Below are 22189 nucleotides of genomic sequence, written 5' to 3' on the forward strand. Positions count from 1 at the left end.
TCTGAGAAGAGACAGAAAACCCCTTTATTACAGTTGGTTCAACCACTTGCCCCAGACTTTTGAGTGTTTGGCTGGACATCACCAAGCCTCGAACAGAGGCTTCTCTTGCACTGCACACCAGTCTATGCCCCTGCGCCATTTAGATATACTTGGAGCAACAGGTTGTTTCCATGCAGCGTCGATATCTCATTTGGCCACCATGGTGGCGGTACCTAGGAAGAGCTTGTCTGACCTGGTCAGGCCATCCATGGCTCCCAGGGGGAGGCTCAGGGGGTTGTGTGGCACCTCCCAACCCAGGACCCCCGTGAGTTCAGATTCCAGTGCCTCCCAATATGGGGTGAGGTGAGGGCAGTACCAGACCATGTAATTAAAGTCAGCCGGTTCTTGTACACATCGCGTGCAGGCCGGTAAGGGTGGCAGACCTGCCTTGTAGAGGCAGTCTGGGGTTAAGTATGCATTGTGTAGATAGTATAGCTGAAAGAGGCGAAGCTGAGTTGGTAATGGTTTTGGGGGACATTAAAGCATCACCCCAGTCCTCGTCTTCAAGGGGACCCATACATCCCTCCCAGAGGCTCCTGAGCGATTCTAGCGTTGTTGGACCATTGTTGGTTAAGGAGCGATATATCCACAACAGGTCTCCAGGTCCCCCATCATGATATGTGCTTCCATTGGACTGAACTCTGGAAGTGTAGTGCCAGTCGATAGGTATGTATTGAGGGTGTGTCGTAACTGTAGATATCTGTAAAATTGAGGGGTGAAGAGTGTAGCGGTATTGTACATCTTAGAATGATGGTATGTGGTCTCCCGCCCACACGTCACCCAATTGCGATATGCCAACAAGGTCCCATCCCTAAAATTCCTCCAAGGCTTCCACTTCCCCAAGCCACACATCCTGCCAAAGAGGTGTTTGTTAGGTCAGTTTGTTGTCCCACCGAGTGTAACATAAGGCCGAGCGCAAGGCCAGCAGGATCGCTCGAGTCACCGATGGCAGGGCTCTGGGGAAAGGGCCTCCATACTGCATTGCTTGGATTTGCGAAAGTATTAAATCCCTTAGTTTGATTCTGTATGCTAGGTTAGGCCAACCACCATTAAACCAGTCATGCAGGACAAGTAGTCGGGTGGCTTGAAAATATAGATAGAGGTCAGTCATGCCCATGCCCCAAAAGGTGGAATCCGGCAGTGGGCGAGAGCTATAAGTGGTCTCGCACTCCCCCCAGAGGAACTTTGTGGCCATGCTGTCTAGTTCCTTTTACCAGCTCCGTGGGAGGTGGAATGGGGTCTTTTGAATAATATAAAGTAAACAAGGGAGAATCATCATTTAACCCAGTGGGTTAAGTGGTAAGGTTAGCCAACCTAGGATATCCAATTTAGCTTTCTTAATCAGTGGGGTGATGTAGAGCGCCCATTACAAGTCGGGGAGTAGGGAAATCCATATCCCAAGATATTTGAACGACTGCCGCCTGATGGGGATGTTTTATTGCCAGTCGATAAATTCCCTTGAGAGATGAAGGGGTACCAGTGTCAACTTGGCAGGGTTTAGGCGTAGGCCTGAGACCTTTTCAAAGGTGTGGAGGACCTGGAGGCACCTGGCTCCGGACTGGGCCGGGTCCGCAAGAAAGAGCAGCATGTTGTCTGTGTATAGGGCGATTTTGTCAATGTGGGAGTCCTTCCATCTCCAGCCCTGGATCTGGTCATCATCTCGGATGAGGCATGCCAAAGGCTCTATCGCAGGGCGAAGAGGAGGGGTGAGAGGGGACAACCCTGTCTTGTGCCCCTTCTAATCAGGAACGCCTCTGAGAGAGCTCCATTAATGAGTACTCTCGCTCTCGGTTGGGAGTATAAAACACGGACGAAGTGCCATAAGGGTTATCCCATTCCCGCTGCGCCCAACACATCGTCCAAGTATTGCCAGTTGACCGCGTCCAAGGCTTTCTCGAAATAAATTAGAAGGAGCGCTAACTAGGGGGCCAGATGTAGGCGCCGCAGACAGTGTCTTGTACTACGCGCTGGCATGAAGCCACATTGGTCTGGACGGACCAGCTTACTGAGGGTTGGTCGTAGGCCTTGGGCTAGGATTGCGGCGTATAACTTCATCTCCATGTTGTTTGGCGAGATTGGATGGTTGAGTCTTGGGGATAACGACATTGGTTGCTGCATCCGTTTCGGGGGGAATGCCCCTGTCTCAGTGACATCTTGGGATAGGGCAAAGAGGTGGGGGATCAAAGTGTCCTGATATGTATCGTAGTATTCTTGCAGGAGCCCGTCGGGACCCTGTGTTTTCCCTGCCGCCATCAAGGAGATGGCGTCACCTATTTATTCCAGGGTGAAGGGGCGGTCCTGGTCAGCCGCCTCACTCGCGGCAAGGTGGGGAAGACGAACACCTCCCAAGTTAGTCAGATCAGAGAGTGAGGCTTCAAGCTTTTGGGCTGAGTAAAGCCAGGAGTAGTAGTCGGGAAGACCTGGACTATCGGGGCTGGCTTACGATGTGTTGTTCCGGTGGGGTCCCGGACTTCGGGAACTATACGGTTTGCCAAGGAGTATGATATCAGCATGTGCAATATTTTGCAGTTTTTGTCTCCCCACCATTACACTCGGGTGATGGAGGATCTTCAGAGTAGCTTAGCTGATTCAAACGAGATTTGTTTAATTTCCTCCCATATGCGCGTGAATTGCCTTTCTCGTGAGTCGCCTGACGCCTCAGAAGAGTTTCCCTCCAGGCAGATTGCTTGTGCCTCGAGGAGGGCAAGCTGGCAATCCTGGGATGGTCGTTTCACCTTGAGTTGGCCCCTGGCGAAGTCACACATGGTAGCCTTACCTGTCTCCCAGAGGGCACACGGAGAGGGGACGGAGTCTTTGTTAGAAAGGAAGTATTGTCAGAGTTCCTCCCCTATGGCTTTTTTGACAGCTTTGTCCTGAAGGAACCAGGCGTTAAGCCTCTAAATAGGGCAAAGTTTGTCACAGGGGTCACCCAGGCAAAGGAGGGGTGAATGATCTGAGATACCTCGGGGAAGGATATGGATGTCGGCCACTATCTGGCGGTCGGGGCGGGCATAAAGATCATATCGATACGTGTGTATGATGTGCCGTTGAAGTATGGGTGTAGTGGGTGTCTCGGGAGTTCCATGTTCTCCAGACATCGCAGAGGCCTAGGGTGGATGCCCAGTCTACCAGTCATTTTGCATGTGACATCCTACCGGAGGAGGGTGTGCCCGTAGTGTTAAGGTCTGGTTGCATGACTGCATTGAAATCACCCCCTCTCGCTGTCTCAACCAGGGGTAGACCGGAAACAATATCAGCAGCCTGTTTCAGTGATAATGTGAGTGTGGCGGGTGGGGCATATTTGGACCATAAATTAAGGGTATTTCCCCTAGAGTCCCGGTTAGGGTTATGAATCAGCCCCTTTGGAAACCGGAGTGCCATACTCGATCAAACCCATACCTTGCAAGGAAGGGACAGTGGCTCCCCAGGAGGTGAGTCTCTTGAAGTAAGAGTACGTCAGGATTGTGTTTTTGGGCGTACCTCAGAACTGCTGTTCATATGACTCTATCAAGAAAGCCACTGACGTTTCATGACAGGACCTGGAGGGGATCACCTCTATTTAACTTCTGTGTCATGGTCTATGTGTGGGGCCAAGAGACCACGGGCCCCAAGCCTACCAGGGGGCTGGGCCGGATTGCGAGCAATTGTGACCTAGGTCTCTGCCTTCTAGTTTTGTGGGATTGTCATGCATTTGCGCTGGTGAAAGGATGGAGTGCTGTGAACACTTAACATTAATGAACAAAAACATAGGACAATGGTCCCAATCCTCTCCCCTCCCCCCACCATATACTTCTGGAATAGAAGCATCTGTTGCCCTGTTGAATTAAAAGTAAACATGCTAAACTAAAACGCTTGGCTAGGAAGTTGCGTGGTGGTGAGTGTTATAATACGTTGAGACACTTGTTCAAGGTCCTGGGGGGACTTTACCCGACGGCCGGGCCCCCCAAGGGGTAGCTCTGATGATGGGAGTGAGAGCCAGCCAGATCAGCTTGATTCTTAGTACCTGGGATGGCCAGGGTGGGATGTAGGTCTGCGGGTGCCTCGACCCCTGAATGACTGTGTGCACCCCTTACGAGCTTTAGGAAATGGCGGCCGGGCCACTTCAGTCCAAGGTCTAGAGGGCAGAGACGTGGTTCGATACCTGACACTTTATCTTGGAATACAACCTGGAGGCGGGCTGGAAAAAGTGGCCTGTATTAAAGACTGAGGACATGCAGTTTTTGTTTGACATTGGTACATGTGCGCTGTTGAGCCTGTACCTCTCTTGCGTAATCAGGAAAAAACATTATGGTGTGGTTTTGGTAGGTAAGGGTGTTTTGGGCTCGAGCCTCCCGCAGGATTGCGTCTCTATCTTTAAAGCTAAGGATCCTGGAAATGATGGGCTGGTGCGGAGCACCGGGCGGCAGCCTGGGTGCCAGGGATCGGTGAGCCCGTTCCACTGCCAACCATGCTGACAAGGCGTCCTAAGCATCCATGACTCCAGCCATTTTTCTATGATGGTTGCCATTTGACCTTGTTCTGTCCCCTCAGGAGATCCCACCAGGTGGAGATTATTTTGCCTTGACCGGTTTTCGGCGTCTTTGGCACTTCTGTGCAACTCTTTGGTGTGGGTCCTTAGGTGGGTTACCTGCTCTTTCAATTGGCGGACGTCGTCTTCGACCTTGGAGATACAGGATTCTGCCTCGGCAATTCAGGCTGTACCGTTGCGGAGGTCTTGTCGAAATAGGGCCATATCTACTAAGACCTCCCCGATTTTGTTCTCCACTGAGGCCTGTGATGTACTGATAGCTGGCAAGATAAGGGTGAGGTCTCCTCCGAGGAGAGCAGGCTTATCCATGGAGGCCTCTGATGGTTCGGATTCATTTGTGGTGAATTGATCCATCATGGTTTGCATTTGCGTTGCTGTTGGCTTCGGTCCACGGTCCTTCCCCATGATGTTTAGGGAGGAGGGTAGCTTTTACTTGCAGTGTCTCTTGCTCTCTTGGGCAGTCACTGCCCGGGCCCGGAAGATGGTCCCTGTCTTGTCGTCCAAATGGCGCGGAGGGGGGAATATCCCTAGAGTTCCTGCATTGCAAGATATTCTTATGTTTTTAGGTGGGGGTGTCAGGTCATGCAGGAGGCTTCTTCCCCATATCGTCAAGGTGAGCTGTAGCCTGTGTGTTCGGTGCTTTAGCTTCAGTTTGGCGGGTGCCGGTGAATGGTTGCGGTGCGGGGGGGCTGTTGCCCGCCATGTCAGTTTATGGGAGTTTAGTGAAGGAGGCACTTCCAGAGGACAGCTCCCACACTCCTCGAACCTTTGTTGCCCCTGAACTTGGTGATCCTCAGGTTGGTGCTTGGCGGGTTGTTGTCAGTGTGCTTTTCCCTGGGGCCTGCGCGGGGGTCTTTTCCAGAGGGCCTCAATGGGGAGGCCCCAAGGAGACGAGGTGGCCCCAGATGATAGCTCCCCAGGTGAAATTCTAGGGTTGGGGGGAGCAGAGAACAGGCACGGTTCACTGGACTTTAGTTCCCTGGGCCTCCCTCTTGACATCCAGGCCTGACCCGGGATCCCGGCTCACCTTCGTGATGACCCACCGAGAAGTGTCTCAGACCAGGACAGGCCGTGTCTCTGGTTCCAGGCAGTGGGGCCTGATGACCGGACCATGGCCCCTTAAAGAGAGGATGCCGGCATTGGGGGCTTGTGGTATCAAGGTTTCTCCATTCGCACCGCAGAGCCACAGGCCGCAGGTGGAGGACAGCACTCTACAGCTCTGTGTGGTGCGTTGTTGAAGTCGCGGGGGGTTCCACCTCAAGGCTGTCTGCTCTCTGACGGGGCCCTGCTGGGGAACCCGCCTTCGCCTCTTTCCTCACGCCAGGGCCTCCGCAGGCAGCATCCCCTTGCCAGCTCGGGCCTCTCAGAGACACCTTCGGCCGGTTGGGTGAGGGGGCCGCTTCAATGCTGTCCCAGCTGTTGTGGATGGGAGATGGGAACTCCAGCTGCTGCCCAGGCAGTGTGGCGCACTGCGAGGTCCGCCTCTTCAAGGCTCGAGGCCTTACCTTCAGTACGTTCCTCCGCAGTCCCCGCCACGCAATGTAAATCACCTCGTGGGTCCTCCTCCAGGTTGCAGGGCCTGCAGGTGGTTCAGCCCGGGAGGCAGCTAATGGAAGTCCCGTCCGCGGCCCTGTTGCTCACCGGGCATGGGCACTGAATCCGGCCTGCCATTTTGCAGGAGACTGCCTGGCAGGCTGCAGAGTTGAGACGGCTGCGGGAGGTCGCCTTGGAAGTTCTTCTCACTGGAGGCGCTCACAGCTATGGTGGTCAGTGAGCGACTGGCACCGGGAGTGACAATAATCTCTCGATGGGCTTTGTAGATCAGAGCGGATGACAGAGGGGTCCTGAGAACTCTAAGAGTGCGACCGCCATCTTGATGCTCCAAGCAACGCCCCATAATTAACATAATTAATTACCAATTAAAGAAATATTATTAACTAAAAAACTAATTAAAACTCCTACAAATTACCTTCCCACACATTACCCCTATAATCCCCACAACCCACAGCAAAAATTAAACTGGAAAAAAGTTAATTACACAATTAAAACTTATTTTTAAAAAAAAACTAATAGTATTTAACAACTAATTATAAAGTAAGTAAAATTAATTTACTCCCCACCCTTTACCTCTATAAAAGTAAAAACAAAACGCAAAAAAATAAACAATTACCCTAATTAAATATCAATTAATTAATATTAATGATCAACTAATTATTAATTAATTAAACATAAATTACTTCCCACCCTTTACCACTATAAACCCCACAACCGGCACCTAAAATTAATTACACAATTCCCATTATTAATTTTCAATAAATTAACTGATATCAATTAACAAATAATTATTAATTAATCAAAAATAAATTACTCCCCACCCTTTACTCATATAAACCCCAGAACTTGCATCTAAAATTGATAATTAATATTAAACAACTTATTATTAATTATTTAAAAATAAATTACTTCCCACCCTTTACCCCTATAAATCCCACAACCTGCACCTACAAAAAAATTACACAATTACCATAATTAATTACCAATTAATTAACAACCAATTAATAATGAATTAATAATAAATTACTTCCCACAATTAACACGATAAAATCTCAATTCAATAAATATTAAGAAATAAAAAAAAATCATTAATTTATTATAATTAAATTACTTCCCACCCTATTCCCTTATAAACCCACTACCTGCTACGGAACTAAGAAATGCAAACTTTAATTAAAATAACATTGATAGCTACAAAAAAATGTAACACATATTAAAAAACATAAACAATTCTTATGCAAAAAAATACATCAGATACATTTAAAATATATACTAAAATACATACCACTAATTAAAAAATCGATATTTTAAACAACTATATATTTGCAAACGATATTTATGACTTCTATACTTTTTTTATTTGATTATTATATTCATGTAGTACAATTTTTTGGCTTCGATATTCTGTCTCATTACCTGGGACAGGTACGCCCAGAAGTGGGTCTCGTGCACACTATCACTGGAACCAAGCTGTTCCTGGCTGATCAGCCCATAACTAGGGAGAACTGGTCCTGGGGTGCTGGTGTGCCGTTTCAGAAAGAACCTGGCTTGGCAGTTTGGGCTGGACTGTTCCTATTGGAGCAGGGTCAAGACTGATTTACATATAGCTGGGTCCAAACTGAGGTAGAATGATGTGCAAAATAACTGTGGGTTGGGATGTGGCCCAGGTGATTAACAGTGGCTGAGATTAATTCAAGCATTCCATCCATCACTGTTTTGCATGCTTAAAGTATTAGACCTATTAAAGTGTTACACCTGTCAGGAGTTCTTCCACTGTTATGGGAATCGTGTCTCCAGTTCTGCTTTGACAAAAACTCAAAATAGTAAGTGGAGGGACAAGATAATAGTTGAGGAGGTATCTTAGCAATTTTCTTCATTACTCTAGTTATCGTTTATGCAGCGGAGCTAACTCCCTCCCCCCCCACTCGCCTCTGGTGGCCTCTGCTCCCGCTCTAAATGAGACCGACACCAGAGATACATCACCATGAGGATATAACACACCTAACGAACGCTGCTACCGCGATTCAACGCTACTCACACATCAACTAGCTGGAAACACAAACGAGAAGTCATAACCACCTCGCCCCACTCTGCCCTTCTCCCCCCAATGTAGCAGAGCACCCTGCGCACCAAGAAAATAAGTGTGGGCATCGACGCTTTGGATTCACAACCTGACTGGGGGTTCCTCCCCCCCCCTCCCGTCCGCTGCTTCCCGCGCACAGTGCACAGACCCGCCGTGCCCCACTGGACGGCTGCTGACCCCCCGCTGCAGCGCCTGATGATCTCCCCCCCCCCTCCCCTTGACCCCACCTGAATTTACAACCCTAACCCCTACTCCCCCTACTGCCACACAAGCGTAGGGAACAGTTTGTTTACTGGTCAAGTTCCCTGGCCGGACTCCTATCTTATCTCGGATAACAGATGATGGGCGCATCGTCTGGACTCCCCGAAGCGATACCCTATTAAACACACACCGCTCTCTGGCAGCAGAGATGCGATGGCATACGCGCCCTATAAGGGATGGGTACATCCAGTGCTCTCAGTGAGATCTTGACAAGGGCACATTGAGTTGAATACTGGACATAACCCCGATAACCAGCGGCTTCAGGGGTGTAGCGATGGGGGGACAGATGTGCGCCACGCAGCCCGCACATGTGCCCTAACTATGAAGCTGTAGACTAGACTCGCCGAACTTAAGCGTTAGCCTCTATGCCTCCGTGAGCTATACCGAAACACTACTGCCACGCTCCGGCAAGCATTGCGAACATGACGCTGACACTGTGCCGCCCAGGGACCCCCACGCTAATGTTTAACCACGGCGATTTGCGCAACTCTCAATAAGGGCTTGGGTGATGACCGCAATGGCCACAATGCTAGCTGGAATACTGCGTTATCTCTGTTACCGACACTAAGAAAAAGGAAAAACATAGACCTGTCATTTATTAAGATAATTACCTAATGTCTGTAACAATACCACCATGTACAACGCCGCCGGACACCCGGGTTACCGGCTGAATGGCTGTGTCATATTATCTGGAAACCTCTGCTTAATGTCTAATCGATTAGCCACCATGGATGGTGAATGTATACTGTATGATGACACAGCTGTGAACAATAAAGGTCTTCCCTCTATCCCTCTTGGCTTTTAATCTTATTTCCTCTTGCTTAAATTGATAGGACATATCCAGGGACTTGTCTCTGTTTGCCAGGTAACAGGTGGCACCAGAGAGCGGGAAGGACGTAGGAAGGGAGGAGGATTGGATTTTTCTTCTGCTGGGTTATGTGGTGGCTATTCGCAACCATAACTGGATAGCCAATAAAGAATAGTAAAAGCAATTCTTACCTTTGAGCATGAGCGTACAGCTCTTCTCTGTAACTTTACCACTCGCAGGATGTACAACCTCACATTTGAGTTGACAATTGTGATCATTCATCCGTGGTATGAACTGAACTTGGCTTTCAGAGAAACACAAGCCATTTTTTGCAATTTGTGGTTCTGTGCTTGATACTTCTTCCTCAAAGCAGCGGCTTGATTTAAACCATCTCACTTGGATGTATCCTGGTGCATAGTTATCCATAAAAACTCTTAAAGTCAAAGATTTGTTGACCTCTGGCTCAGATGGTATCATTGAAAACTCAGAAACATTGGGTGGTAAAGCTGGGGAAAGAGCATTTAAAAAGAAATCATTTTGCAGGTATGTGGCAATTCAACTTATTTTCTTCCTTACAAATGGTGTTTATTTTCTAAAGTTAACATAAATAGATATTTATCTCACAATCAGTATTAATTCCACTTTCTAAATCAATTTGATTTGAACTTAAGGTATACACACATACACACACACTTTTCTTCACTTCAGACCCCCAATGCTCTCTCTCTAGCTTCAAGCTAGACACACAGTAAAGGTAAGAGCTTTATTGGACTTTAAACCATTCATTTTTGTACCAAAACTGACAAATAAGGTGTCTAAATTCAGCTGTTCTCTGCAGATAAAACTCAGGGCCCTTACTATATCTAGGAGCAGAACAGACTCAGCCGCAGAAAACTTGGCAAATAAAGATGGAAGTATTATCTCCTGAATCACATGAAAGGATGAATTCACCTTGTGGAGTAAGTTTGGACCCAAAGTCAATACAGTACAATCCTCAAAGACCTTTAAATAAGGATGGTGACATTGTAATGAGCCCAATTCACCAATTCTTCCTGATGTGGAAATAGCCACTATGAAATACACTTTGAAGGTCAGGTATTTTTCTGATACTTCTTCTAAAGGAACAAGTGGGGACTTTGGTTTCCATTATTAAAAGCCCTTTAAATTTCTTGAAACCAAACAGTTTATTGATGAGACACTACCTCATAGACCCTGAGGGATTTAAATGTGGACCCTTAGCGTTTCAAGTTGGCAGCTGAAACTTCTTGTCAAACCCATCCTGTAGAAGCTGGTTCACCTTCTCTGGTGCACAGCTCACTGTGGAAATATGATTGACCATACATTGTTTGTCAAAAGAGGCCATATGGTGATTGTAGCACATGTTAGTACAATCCCTCCTAGAAGCCTGGACTATTAAAGAAACAGGGAGAGAAATCTCCTTTTTAAGAAACTCTACAGCTCAACTTCCAAACCAACAGACTTCGACACCAGTAGGAATCTAGAAGTAGAATTGCCCATATTATCGGAGGAGGAGATAGTGGAAGAATCCACTCCTTCCCTACTGAGAGGCATCATTGGGCCAGATGTATGACCATTACAATGTGTGAGTCAGTAAATTGTGTCATTTTGAAACTCGCAAATTGCGATTCCTAATGGGGTCGCAAATTCCATGCCTCAATAATATTTATGAGGCAGGTGCAACTTGCGACCCCATTGGTAATGGCTAGCACTCCCAGGGATAGTAGCCTACTGGGGTCAGTAGACCACCATGTCTGTGACTGCTTTTTAAATAAAGCAGTTTATTTTTTTAAATGCATCCCCTTTTCCTTAAAGGAAAACGGGATGCATTTAAAAAACGAAAAGTGAAACGTTTGGGTTATTTTTTGTGAGTAGGCAGTGGTCCGTGGAACCCCTGCCTGCTCTCAAAAAATGTACTTGCATCCATTCACAAAGAGCAAGGGGTCCCATGGGGACCCCTTATAATTTGGGAGTGGCTTACCACCTACTTGAAGAAGGTGGTAAACTGTGAGTGTTTTGCAACAGCAATTGCGGTCACAAAATAATCATACATTGAAGTGCGAGCCGCTATTAGGAGGGAATGCCCTTGGCACGCCCCTTCCTAATAGCGAGTGGCAAACACTATTTTGCGAGTCGGTAATAGGTTACCGACTCACAAAATAGGGTTTGTACATGGGGCAAACCAATTTTGTGGTCGCAAACGGGCTGATTTCCCATTTGTGACCGTAGAAGACGGTAATATATATGGCCCCAAGAATAGAGATATATGTCCTCTTTCGCAAAAATCATATCCTCATAATCACCTCTGCCTGTTCCCTCCAAATCCCCATGAGAACTCTGGGAAACAGAAGAATCAAATGGAAAATTAACCTAGGGACCTTGACCAAGGGTTCAAGAAGGCACCTACTTCAAGAGCTTGATGTTCCACAACCCATGAAAAGAACAGAGAAAGTTGAGTATTTGTCTGGTCTGCAAACATGACTACTTTTGGAAATCCCGTACTAAGAAAAATCACTTGAACTATCAAGGGATTTAGAGCAAAATCTTTTGAACCCCTCAAAACTTGACTCAACCTGTTACACTGAATGCTGTGTATCCCTTCAATATGAATTGCTCTAAAAAAACTAAGATTCTCTTCTGCTAAGAACAAATAAGGTAAGTTAAATGTATTTAGGCTTGAGACCTTGTGACAAAATGATGATTCAGATATGCCTGTGATCACTACCAGTGCTGACCCTAGGATATTGTCCAAAAATACCTGGTGCACCCTCCATACAGTGAATAATTCCCTCCACCACACATGATGAAAGGAATCTTCCCTGTTTCTCTCTCTAAACACCATGCAGAAAACTCTCCCCTGAAGAAGGGGAAGAGAGATGCCTTTTAGAGAATACTTGTTCATGTTACACCAAACCTGGAGACATGCAGACTCAGCTATATCATAAAAAGACTTAGGGATCCCAGTTGTCAGGTAAAATGAAGCTATCGCGAAACTAAACGGCCACCAGCCACCCACGCACTGTATGCAAATTGGGCCCCATCACCACCGCCCACTTGACTGCGTGCACACTGCTCCAAGCCGGTCTACAACAGGCCACGGTATCTTTGAACAGGGTAACAGCATCTAAATCTTTAGCGTGGGCTCCACTGCACTGCTCTGTATGCTGAAAATGCCGATATCAGACACGTTCGTTAGTAAAAAGCAAGCCCCAACATCATTCATTTCCATGTTTACAGAAACCCAGCACTCTAAAAACAAGATTTTTATTAAAATAAATTATTCGTAGGAAAAAGGAAGAAAACAGAAGTGCCTGAAAAGTGTACACAGAAAATGGTCACAAAAAAACAAATCAGGAAGGGAGTAAGGCAGAGTGTTGTTTAGTGGAGGGTTGTATACCTGGGTAGAATGGAAAGTAAACAATGCTTGGAAAGCAGTGACAAGGAGCGTTACACAAGACTACAAGTTATTTAGGAATTAGGAATGAGATGAGGAAAGAGATGAGGGGGTAACCAGCATTTTGCATTTGATATTCAATGTATACCTTGGCAAACAACTTGCGTTCTGAATGTTTTCAAACACTATTTCTGCAAAGGCTTCTCTAGTGACTTTCTAGTCTATTGGTAAAGGATCAAAATGGAGGCTGCTCAGACATGCTGTTGTGAGAAGGATTACACACTGGTTCCTTTCAGGCAAGAACCTCCTTTACACACTAAGGGCTCGATTTGATCTCGTTCGAAAACCATTGCGACCAAATCGGTTCCGGAATTCTTTCTGGATGACTCGGATCGGAGGAGTCTGACCGAACGAGTATGATGCATCGGATGTTCCTGTTATGATTCGGTCGGGCTCCCATTGACTTCAATGGGAGCCTGTGTTCCGAATGCGAACACAGGCTCCCATTGAAAAGCGTGTACCCTGTGGTGCCTACCACACCGTGCATGGGTGGGAAGAGGGGACCCGGATGAAGGGGGGCCTGGTACAGGCCCCAAAGACCGGTTCCGGCAGTCGATTTGTTCCGGTCAAACCAAATTGAAAAGGCTGTCCGAATCGTTCATCGTACTCACTCTTCGGAAAGGCTCGTCCTGCCAGAATGCCTTGCCGAACCGATTCGGTAAGTGCTAACGGTTTACAGGCATTGTACTTGGTCTTTCGGAACTGTGACCGGTTCGGTCCGAAACAAGGGCTCCTGGTCGGATTCGCAAAACCCGAATCCGATTCTGGACCCTTACGAACAACATCAGAATCAGGCCCTAATGGTCCAATATATGAGGGATCCCCTTTTCACAAAGGAAATCTGCACATTTTCAAACATTTGATGATCAAAGCACATAAGCACTGCCGGTCTGCTCCAACACCTCTAAATTCATTGGTACCCAGACTATGATGACAGACTCTCTCCACAGGCTAGGAAGCTCCTGGCATGCCACATTAAAGGGCCTCTCCTCTGACCTTCACTGGACGGAGAAAAATGTTTTACACCCAATTTTAAGTTGTATAAATAATGATTGTGCCATTGCACACATCTACATTCTTCGTTACAAATGGGTCAGAATCTACTCCTTTGTCCACTGCCGATCACTAGCTTAAAGGCAGCTAATCTTGTGAAACTTCAGCAGCCGCTAATGGCCCCGTCAGCTATCAAACAATGACCTAATCACTGTGCTGATTATTCAACCTGCTATGCCCCATTACAGGTTTGTTGATAACGTAGTTCCCTCTTACAACAATTTTCTTGAAACCTGTTTCAAGCATTAATCTCAACATCAAAAGAAAGTGAAAGATGATAGTGAAGAAAAAGTCACCACAATGCTCACTGATACAGCATGATGTTTCATTTTTTTCCTGATGCACCTCCGCCATTTTTCCAACTTGACTTATCCTCCCTTTGTTACATTTGCAGAGGTTATTTGATGTAATGTGAATTTATAAAATGCAACAGTAAACCCAAGGGGTTCTTCAGGCTACGGAGCAACAGAGGAGTCATGCAAATGTTGTCAGAGTGTAATAGGTGGAAATAGTGAGGTTTCAAGATCCTTTCTGAAATTGGGATGATCAAACTGAATTTAAATATGAACAGGGAACGTATTCAAAAGTTTGCACAGCCACCTTGCCTCATACACCAAAAATGTGAAACTGATAGCTGGGACAAAGAGAAAGATCTAAGCTCCAGAATTTGTTGGTGTCTGGAAAAGCAAGACTGGGGAAACAGATTTTTGCCATGCTTAGCCCTGTGAAAGAAAAATTAAAAAATACTTATTCCGCAGACAGCAAGTGAATGATGGAGAGATATCCATAAACAAAATCACACGAGGAAGATGTAAAATCAGCCTAGCTGCCTAACATTGTATATCCTGGACCTGTGCTACCTAGTATTTTGGGAGTACTCCGTAAAGTAAATTACCATAATTACAATAATATTGTCTGCAAGTGAGTATTAAAATAATTACAATAATATTGCCTGGGTATTAGAATTTCTGTAATGCACACATTTCTAAACATTCCTTAAAAGCTAACCAACCTTGGTGGCTTGAGGAGCAAGAATCGCAGGGGACTGCAGAGAAGAAGACTGCCAGCAGACTGACCACAGCCTCAGTTTTATTGCTGTTGAACTTGAGTGAGTTTGTCCCATCCAGAGGAAGACTGTAGTAAAACTACATGTGAGAGGGTCCTGCATAATAGCGATGTACTAGTTAAGCCTAATGAAGAACAGTGTGCCATTAACGTCACAGTAAAACTGAATATTGATAAAGCAAATGAAGGAGGCTAAAGGAAGAGCCTAGATTTCTCAGAAAGTCAGGCTCACTGCTTAGCCTTGAGGAACTTCATATCAAAGTGCTAAAACTAAAACAAATGGGAGGGATCGGCATTGCTTGAGAACAGTCTAACAAAGAAAGGGGTCAGTCAGCAAAGGTACGTACTCCCACCCTAACTACCAGGAGGCAGATGGGGAAAACGTGGTGGAGACAGTGTCCAAAGCCACAGAGAGACATCTATCAGGATAAGGGTGCCATTCCACCACTATCTAGTGCATTCCAAAGACTGTCCACCATGGTAACTAGAACAGATTCAGTGCCATGGCTGAATTGAAAAGCCAACTGTGACAAATCAAGAAGAGCGTGAGATTAAAGACAGGAATAATCTACAGGACTGATAGTGTTTGTCAGAATCTTAGAAGGTGGAGAAGGTGGATGTTATCTAGGTAAGGTGGTCAGATCTGCATTTGGTTAAGAAGTGGAGTGGAGTGAATGGCTTGTTTCCATTGAACAGAAACTACACACTCAGCAAAGGGACAGCTGCATACTAACTTGAGTAAGTTCTGATATAACAATAGGAAGAGTTCATTTTAGGAACTTAAGAGTGCAAGTGTTGCAAGGAGATCATAGGAAACAGAAAGCACTTTAAAATCAACAATTGTTTCTTAAACAGGAGAGAATGCCTCCAGGGTAGCAGAGGTAGTCGAACAAGGGGAATCACACAAAGGACCAGCTGTGTCAGGGGAAACGTCTACCGAAGAGTTTCAGTCATCTCAAAGATGTAAGTAGAGTATTAACTCCAATGGACTGGGATGTGGGAACAAAAGAACGGTTAGGTTTGGAAAAGCAGTGTACAATTTGAAAAACTGTGGCTGCCCCATTGGTGGCAGCAGAAAGGACGGTCTTATAATATTCAGAATAAGCATTTTTAATAGTAGATTTATTGAATTATTGAATTTCAGCACAAGGAGAATAAATAGCAAATCTTTCACCAAGATGCTCCCCTTTTTTACAGGCTTTCTATTATCTGCCCTCATGTGAATCTTGGATTTCCTGACTGTTACAGTGGTCTCCGTTGACCATGGGAGATTGCTCCACCAGCTCAGTCCTCTTAAATGCCCCATAGCATCCTACTGCGAAAGCCACCTTGGAGGCTTCATCTCAGTATCTGATGAAGCCTCCGTCTCAACTGATTTTAGTTGTCCTGTCACCCTGCGAAACTCTACGGGTAGCCTTTCACCCATCCTGGGCCTTATTGTGAGCTCTATACAGTGACTGGAGAATATTACACAACAAATACTGTCTAATTTCTCCCCCTATGCTCACCTCCTTTTGCAGAAATTCCTCTTTACTTTACTGTAAATATGACCCCTCTCTTTCTTGCTTCAAACTGACCTCATATCTCCATCACTCAACAACTACTTCAACAAGACCACTTGATGACTTAACTCTCCCAAAGACTAAACCCTCTTTGATAATTCCCATTAGGGAAGTCACCTGACAATTTGATTACACAGACTCGAATTCTACCTCCCTGCCCCGTACCCAATTGCTTGATTAATATATATTTCTGTATCCTTACTGTGGTCTATTTTACTGCTCTGTTGTCCTATATTTTCTATATGACTGTTTGTTACTCTCACTTGACTTTCGTCATGTACGTTTTGTAAACTTATTCTCAACAGATGTGAAGCACTCGGATACCCTTGAGTCTAACCAGCACTGTATAAAACTCAGAAAATAAAATAAAATACATCGAAGATGGCTAACCCATTCTTCCATCCATAATTAGAGTCTCTGTATCCCCTATTCAATTCCCCAATTTAGATCAAGTTGTCTCCTTCTATCAGGGCCAAGAAGTAGTATTCCTGGGCCTGGATACTGCGAGTTTAGAAGGACCCTGGGAATAAATTGGAGCTGATCCAGTCACCCCCTGAATAGCATCTCTAAATAAAAGGAGGCAGTGTAAAGGCTGTCCTTTGTTCTGCCATCTGTTCCTGCATCTCTCCCAGATGGCTAATCATTATAAAGTGGCCAGCTGTTGACAACAACCGCCTTCCTAGGCAGAGAGGCAATGCTACTGTCCTTTGGAGGGAAGAGTAGTTAAATCTAGTCAGGAATGAATACAGGCCTCTGGAAGGGAGAGGAGTAAAAAAACAGTTCTAAAAGAATTGTAGCTCATGCAAAACAAAGTGCATCTGTATAAAGTTACTTACCCATTAAAGTTATCAAAAATCTGATTTTGCAATTGAATTTGATTTGTAAAACTGAATGGAAAATAACATTGAACCATTTTGTAGGCATTGTCCCAATAGAGTTAGAAATTAAGGGTTTTAAATTTAACTTGGTCTATTCACAGAGAATCTACCTAAACCTACAGAGTGAAAAAAGGTTTTCGACATCTGGTCACTATGGGGGTCACAAAAATCCATATATGCAGTGTGTTATTTGTTTTTTAATATATTACGCAGCCAGCATTGTGGGCTAACCCAGCATTTTTTTTTTTTTTTTTTAAATTTTATTGAACAATAAATCAATTACAAGCATGGGCCTACAACCACCAGGGCCGGCCGCTAGATTCAGAAAGGATCATACAGATGTTAAGGCAGTAGTCGACTCCCGGGGCCCAGCCCCGTACATGGCTCCGGATAGTCCTAGGGAAGCAGGATACATAGGTTTAACATAAATAACGAATAAAAACAAAAGGCGAGGCGTAAGAGCAAAAAATGTGGGTCAGGCTACATCCGGGGGACTCTACTGCAGACCTTCAAATAGCTATCAAGAGGAAGGAGTACTGATAGGTCGGGGGGGGGGGTCACGGGAGAGGAACGTCTATATTCGGTTATTCCAAAAGTCGCAAGGAACCATCAAGGGTCAGGGGGACAAAGCAATATCGGTGTCCACTAGGGGGGGAATACAGATACCCCCACGATACGCGTTCCATTGCCCCCAGATTCTACCCCATGCCCCCGGTTTACCACGAGCCACATACACAGTCTTCTCCCTGAACATGCACCAGTCCATGTTCTCCTTCCATACGGACACGGTGGGAGGCCGCTGGGAACCCCAAAGCTGCGCTATATCTCTCTTGGCAATCATGTTCCCCAGGGCCGCCCACCGAGTCTGAGCCGCGTTATAATCATTGGGCTCCCACACATTCAGGACACAGCGACGCACCTCCGGCAGCAGCACAACCCCGGTGACTTGTCCCATGACCACATGAACCCGGCGCCAGTATTCCGCCACCTCGCGACACTCCCAAAGGATATGGAGAAAGGTGGCTCTGAGTCCACATCCCCGCTTACATAGCCCGTCTTCAGAAAATCCCATCGAGACCAAACGGGGACCCGTCACATACACCCGGTGGAGAATCTTAAGTTGGACCAGGCGGAGACGGGCTGGAATGGCCACTTCCTTGGGGGACGACAGTGCGGACTGCCAGTCCTCGTCGTCCAGTTCCACCCCATCCCCCGTCCACGCCTCCCGGAGGCGCACCAAGAGGTCAGCCCGATTATTGATAAGTTTTTTATAAATTAATGAGATAGTACTGTCGGGGACATGACCATCGAGTATGCGGTCCTCGAGGGGCGAAGAAGCCGGGATCGTGGTCCCCTTCCCAAAAACAGAGAGCAGGGCATGCCGAATCTGGGCGTAGCGGAAGAACTCCCTTTCCGTAAGTTCGTATTCGCTCTGGAGCGCCGCGAATGTTTTAACCGCACCCTTAATCCATAAGTCTCCCACTCTACTAATACCAATCGTGTCCCAACGTTCAAACCCCTTCGTTGTCCAGAGGCTTCCCAGGCGGTCGGAGGCAAACAGAGGAGTAGCACATGTTAATCGCTCATTCCAGCCCAAGGCTACATTGGCCGCCTTCCAGATCCGTACCGCAATCTTAGTAGGGCCCGTAAGGGTCCGTCCAGCCGAGCTGGAGTAAAGTGCCCTGTTATAGTTTCCGCCGGGAAGCAGGAATTTATCCATCTCATACGCCGGATTCAAGCCAGGCACATACGTGGCATGGTTAATGGCCGATAGCTGTGAGGCCCAATAATACCTGCGAATGTCGGGAAGCGCGATGCCCCCGTCGTACATGGGGAGAGTAAGCTTTGCCAGAGCGATACGCGCCCGTCCGTCCCACACCAGTCTCCTCTGCAGGCTCTCCACCTCCCGAAAGTAGGACACAGGAATAACATCGAAGGAGTTCTGAAGTGCATAGAGAAATCTGGGAAGGGACATCATTTTAAACAGTGCTGCCCGACCCAGCGGGGACAAGGGCAGCTTACACCACCGAGCCGTGTCCTCCCTCAAACGCCGAAGTGGAAGCAGGAGATTCTGCTCATAGCGAGCCACCGGGTCCATCGAGACGTATATTCCCAAGTATTTAAAGCCGGACAGAGATAATTGGATCGGAAGCCGAGGCGGCAAGAGAGGAGGGTCACCGGAGATAGGATAGACACAGGATTTAGACCAGTTGATCGTTAGACCCGAATTTCTCCCAAAGGAAGTCAGAACATCAAAGAGAACATTAAGCGACTGCCGCGGCGAGGTGAGATACAGGAGAATATCGTCCGCATACAACGAGACCCGATCCTCGAAGCCCGGGGCCCACCGGATCCCTCTGATCGAGGGCTCCCAGCGGAGCCAAGCAGCGAGCGGCTCCAAGGCAAGAGCAAAGAGCAGAGGGGACAACGGGCACCCCTGCCTCGTACCCCTACCGAGAGCGAAGGGCCGAGAGACCCGCCCATTAACTACCACCTGAGCCATGGGTCCCGTGTAAAGAAGCTTCACCCAGCCAAGAAATCCCTCCCCAAAGCCGAATTTGGTCAAGACAGCCCAGAGGAATGGCCACTCGATGGTGTCAAAGGCCATCGTGGCGTCTAAAGAAACCAGCACGGCTGGTTCGGAGAGGTACTCCGCCCTGGCGAGGGCGCCGTGAAGACGCCGCAAGTTAAGAGCGGTGTTACGGTGAGGGATGAAGCCGCATTGATCAGGATGAATCAAATCGCAGATGACGCTCAACAAACGATTGGCAAGGACTTTAGCCAGGATTTTAGGCTCTGCATTTAGCAGTGAAATAGGCCTGTAGGAGGCACAGCGATCTCGTGGCTTACCGTCCTTGGGGATCACGACTATCGTCGCCAGACGCTGGTCGTCAGGAAGGGAGCCTGCCTCAAGGGACTCCTGAAACATACGACGGAGGAAGGGCGCGAGTTTATCCGGGCGCAACTTATATAATTCAATAGGCAGCCCGTTGGGACCCATCGCCTTGCCCGAACGAAGGGACCGAATCGCAGTTGCAATTTCATCTACAGACAAGGGGGCGTCCAGCTGCTCACGGTCTTCGACGGACAGGCCGGGCAAAGCAATATCCCTCAGCAGAAGGCAAGAGTCTTCTTCATCCCTATCAGTCACCGGGGAGTACACGGCCCGGAGGTGGTCAGCGAAACATTCCACAATCTCACCAGGCTCAGTCACACACACTCCATCCGAGACACACAGCTCCGGGACCACACGATTCACTCTCTCCTTCTTATCCAGCCACGCAATCAACTTTCCCGCCTTGTCCCCGGCATCATACAATCGACCCTGCTGCTCCCTATACATCGTTTTGGCAGCGTCAGTGACAAGAGACCTGTATTCAAACTGTTTCAGGCTGAGGGCATGGAGCCCGTCCGGAGTGACACCCGTCTCCAAGGCCGACTCCAGCCCCGAGATGTCAGTCTCCAGCTTCACCACTGCCTCACTCCTGAGCTTCTTAGCCACCACTATCTGGGAGAGGGCGTGTCCGCGGATTACGGTTTTAAAGGCTTCCCACAGGGACATTGCGGACGACACCGACCCCTCGTTTTCAAGGAAGTATTGGTCCATAGCCTTAACCAGGCTGTCGCGAGTCATAGGGTCTCGCAGGTACCACGGGTTAATGGGAGCAATCCGCCCTGCAGACCGCGACTCGGTGTCAAAGAGCAGCCACAGCGGGGAATGATCGGAAATACCCCGCGCCAGGTGCCTAACCTCTCGAATCCGACCAGTCTGTGCCGCGGGCATAAGGAAATAGTCTAACCTAGAAAGACTCCCATGCGCCCCAGAGTGAAAGGTGTACTGACATTGGGTCGGATGCATTAATCTCCAACTATCCACCAGGCCGAAGGTCTCCAGCAGGCCACCAAGCCATGCCTGGGCAGCGGGGAGGGCCCTGGGTGGGTGACGATCCAGGTCACCCGAAACCACCGAATTAAAGTCCCCGCCCATAAGCAAAAGACCCTCCGGAAGTTCAAGCAGCTTTCGACCCAAGTCCGCGAAAGTGGAGTTCTGGAGGCCCGGGGGGACGTAAACTGAGACCAGGGAAAGGGGCTGCCCCTCCCAGTCAGACACACATAGCGCCCTCTGTCATCCGAGACTACCCTAGTGATATCCAACGGAAGTGAGGATCGCAGGAGAATGCCCGCCCCCCTGGAACCAGTTGTGAAACCAGAATGGGCCACGAGGCGGTATCCCCCCCTGTTCATTGCATGACAAACATTGCCAACCAGATGCGTCTCCTGGATAAACACCACATCAGGAGTCAGACGACGCAAATACTGCAGTACTACACCCCGTTTGATACGATCCCCCAACCCATTGACGTTCCATGACATCAGTCTCAACCCGTCCCCCCCCATCCCCTCCAATAGATCAAAGGCCCCCCAGTCAGCAGCACAGTTCCCGAATCTGGACAAAAATCAATACCTCGCCCTGCGAACAAAAAACACACAGCAAAACAACCCCTCCCTCCCCCCAACCCCCCCCCAAATCCAACTCCCCCCACCCTGCACCCCTGCGGGCCAGAAAACCCCCCCAACTTGCAGTGTGCCTGTCGCCCTACTAACCCCATTCTACGAAAAGACCCCGGAGAAGGAAAGGGACCCGTCCCCGCCCGCCCCCCACACAGGTCCTAGTGAGACAAAATGAACAAAAGAAGTAAAACCCAGCTGAACAATGCAAAATGGCAAAATCAAGGACCAAAAGTCACTCCAAAGTGGACCCGTCACCTTCGGCGCCTGCCGAGGGCCCGGGACGGTCACCTCTGTCCGGCAGCGAGTCCAGCCAGTCACTCACGGCCACAGGAGAGTCAAAAAAGGCAGTCCGATCCTCATGTTCCACTCGGAGT

General features: G+C 47.8%; 1 protein-coding gene across 2 annotated transcripts in view; it reads right to left on the minus strand.

The window, feature by feature from the left end:
- LOC146857534 (uncharacterized) overlaps positions 1-22189 on the minus strand; it is a 364382-nt gene that overhangs the window by 62554 nt on the left and 279639 nt on the right. For both annotated transcript variants that reach the window (XM_085648076.1, XM_085648077.1), the window contains one exon: positions 9465-9779. In XM_085648076.1, coding sequence (XP_085504202.1) covers positions 9465-9779 — 315 coding nt within the window. The remainder of the gene's footprint in view (positions 1-9464; positions 9780-22189) is intronic.

The sequence above is a fragment of the Triturus cristatus genome, chromosome 3_2, assembly GCF_964204655.1.
Source record: "Triturus cristatus chromosome 3_2, aTriCri1.1, whole genome shotgun sequence".
In the NCBI taxonomy this organism is placed as follows: Eukaryota; Metazoa; Chordata; class Amphibia; order Caudata; family Salamandridae; genus Triturus; species Triturus cristatus.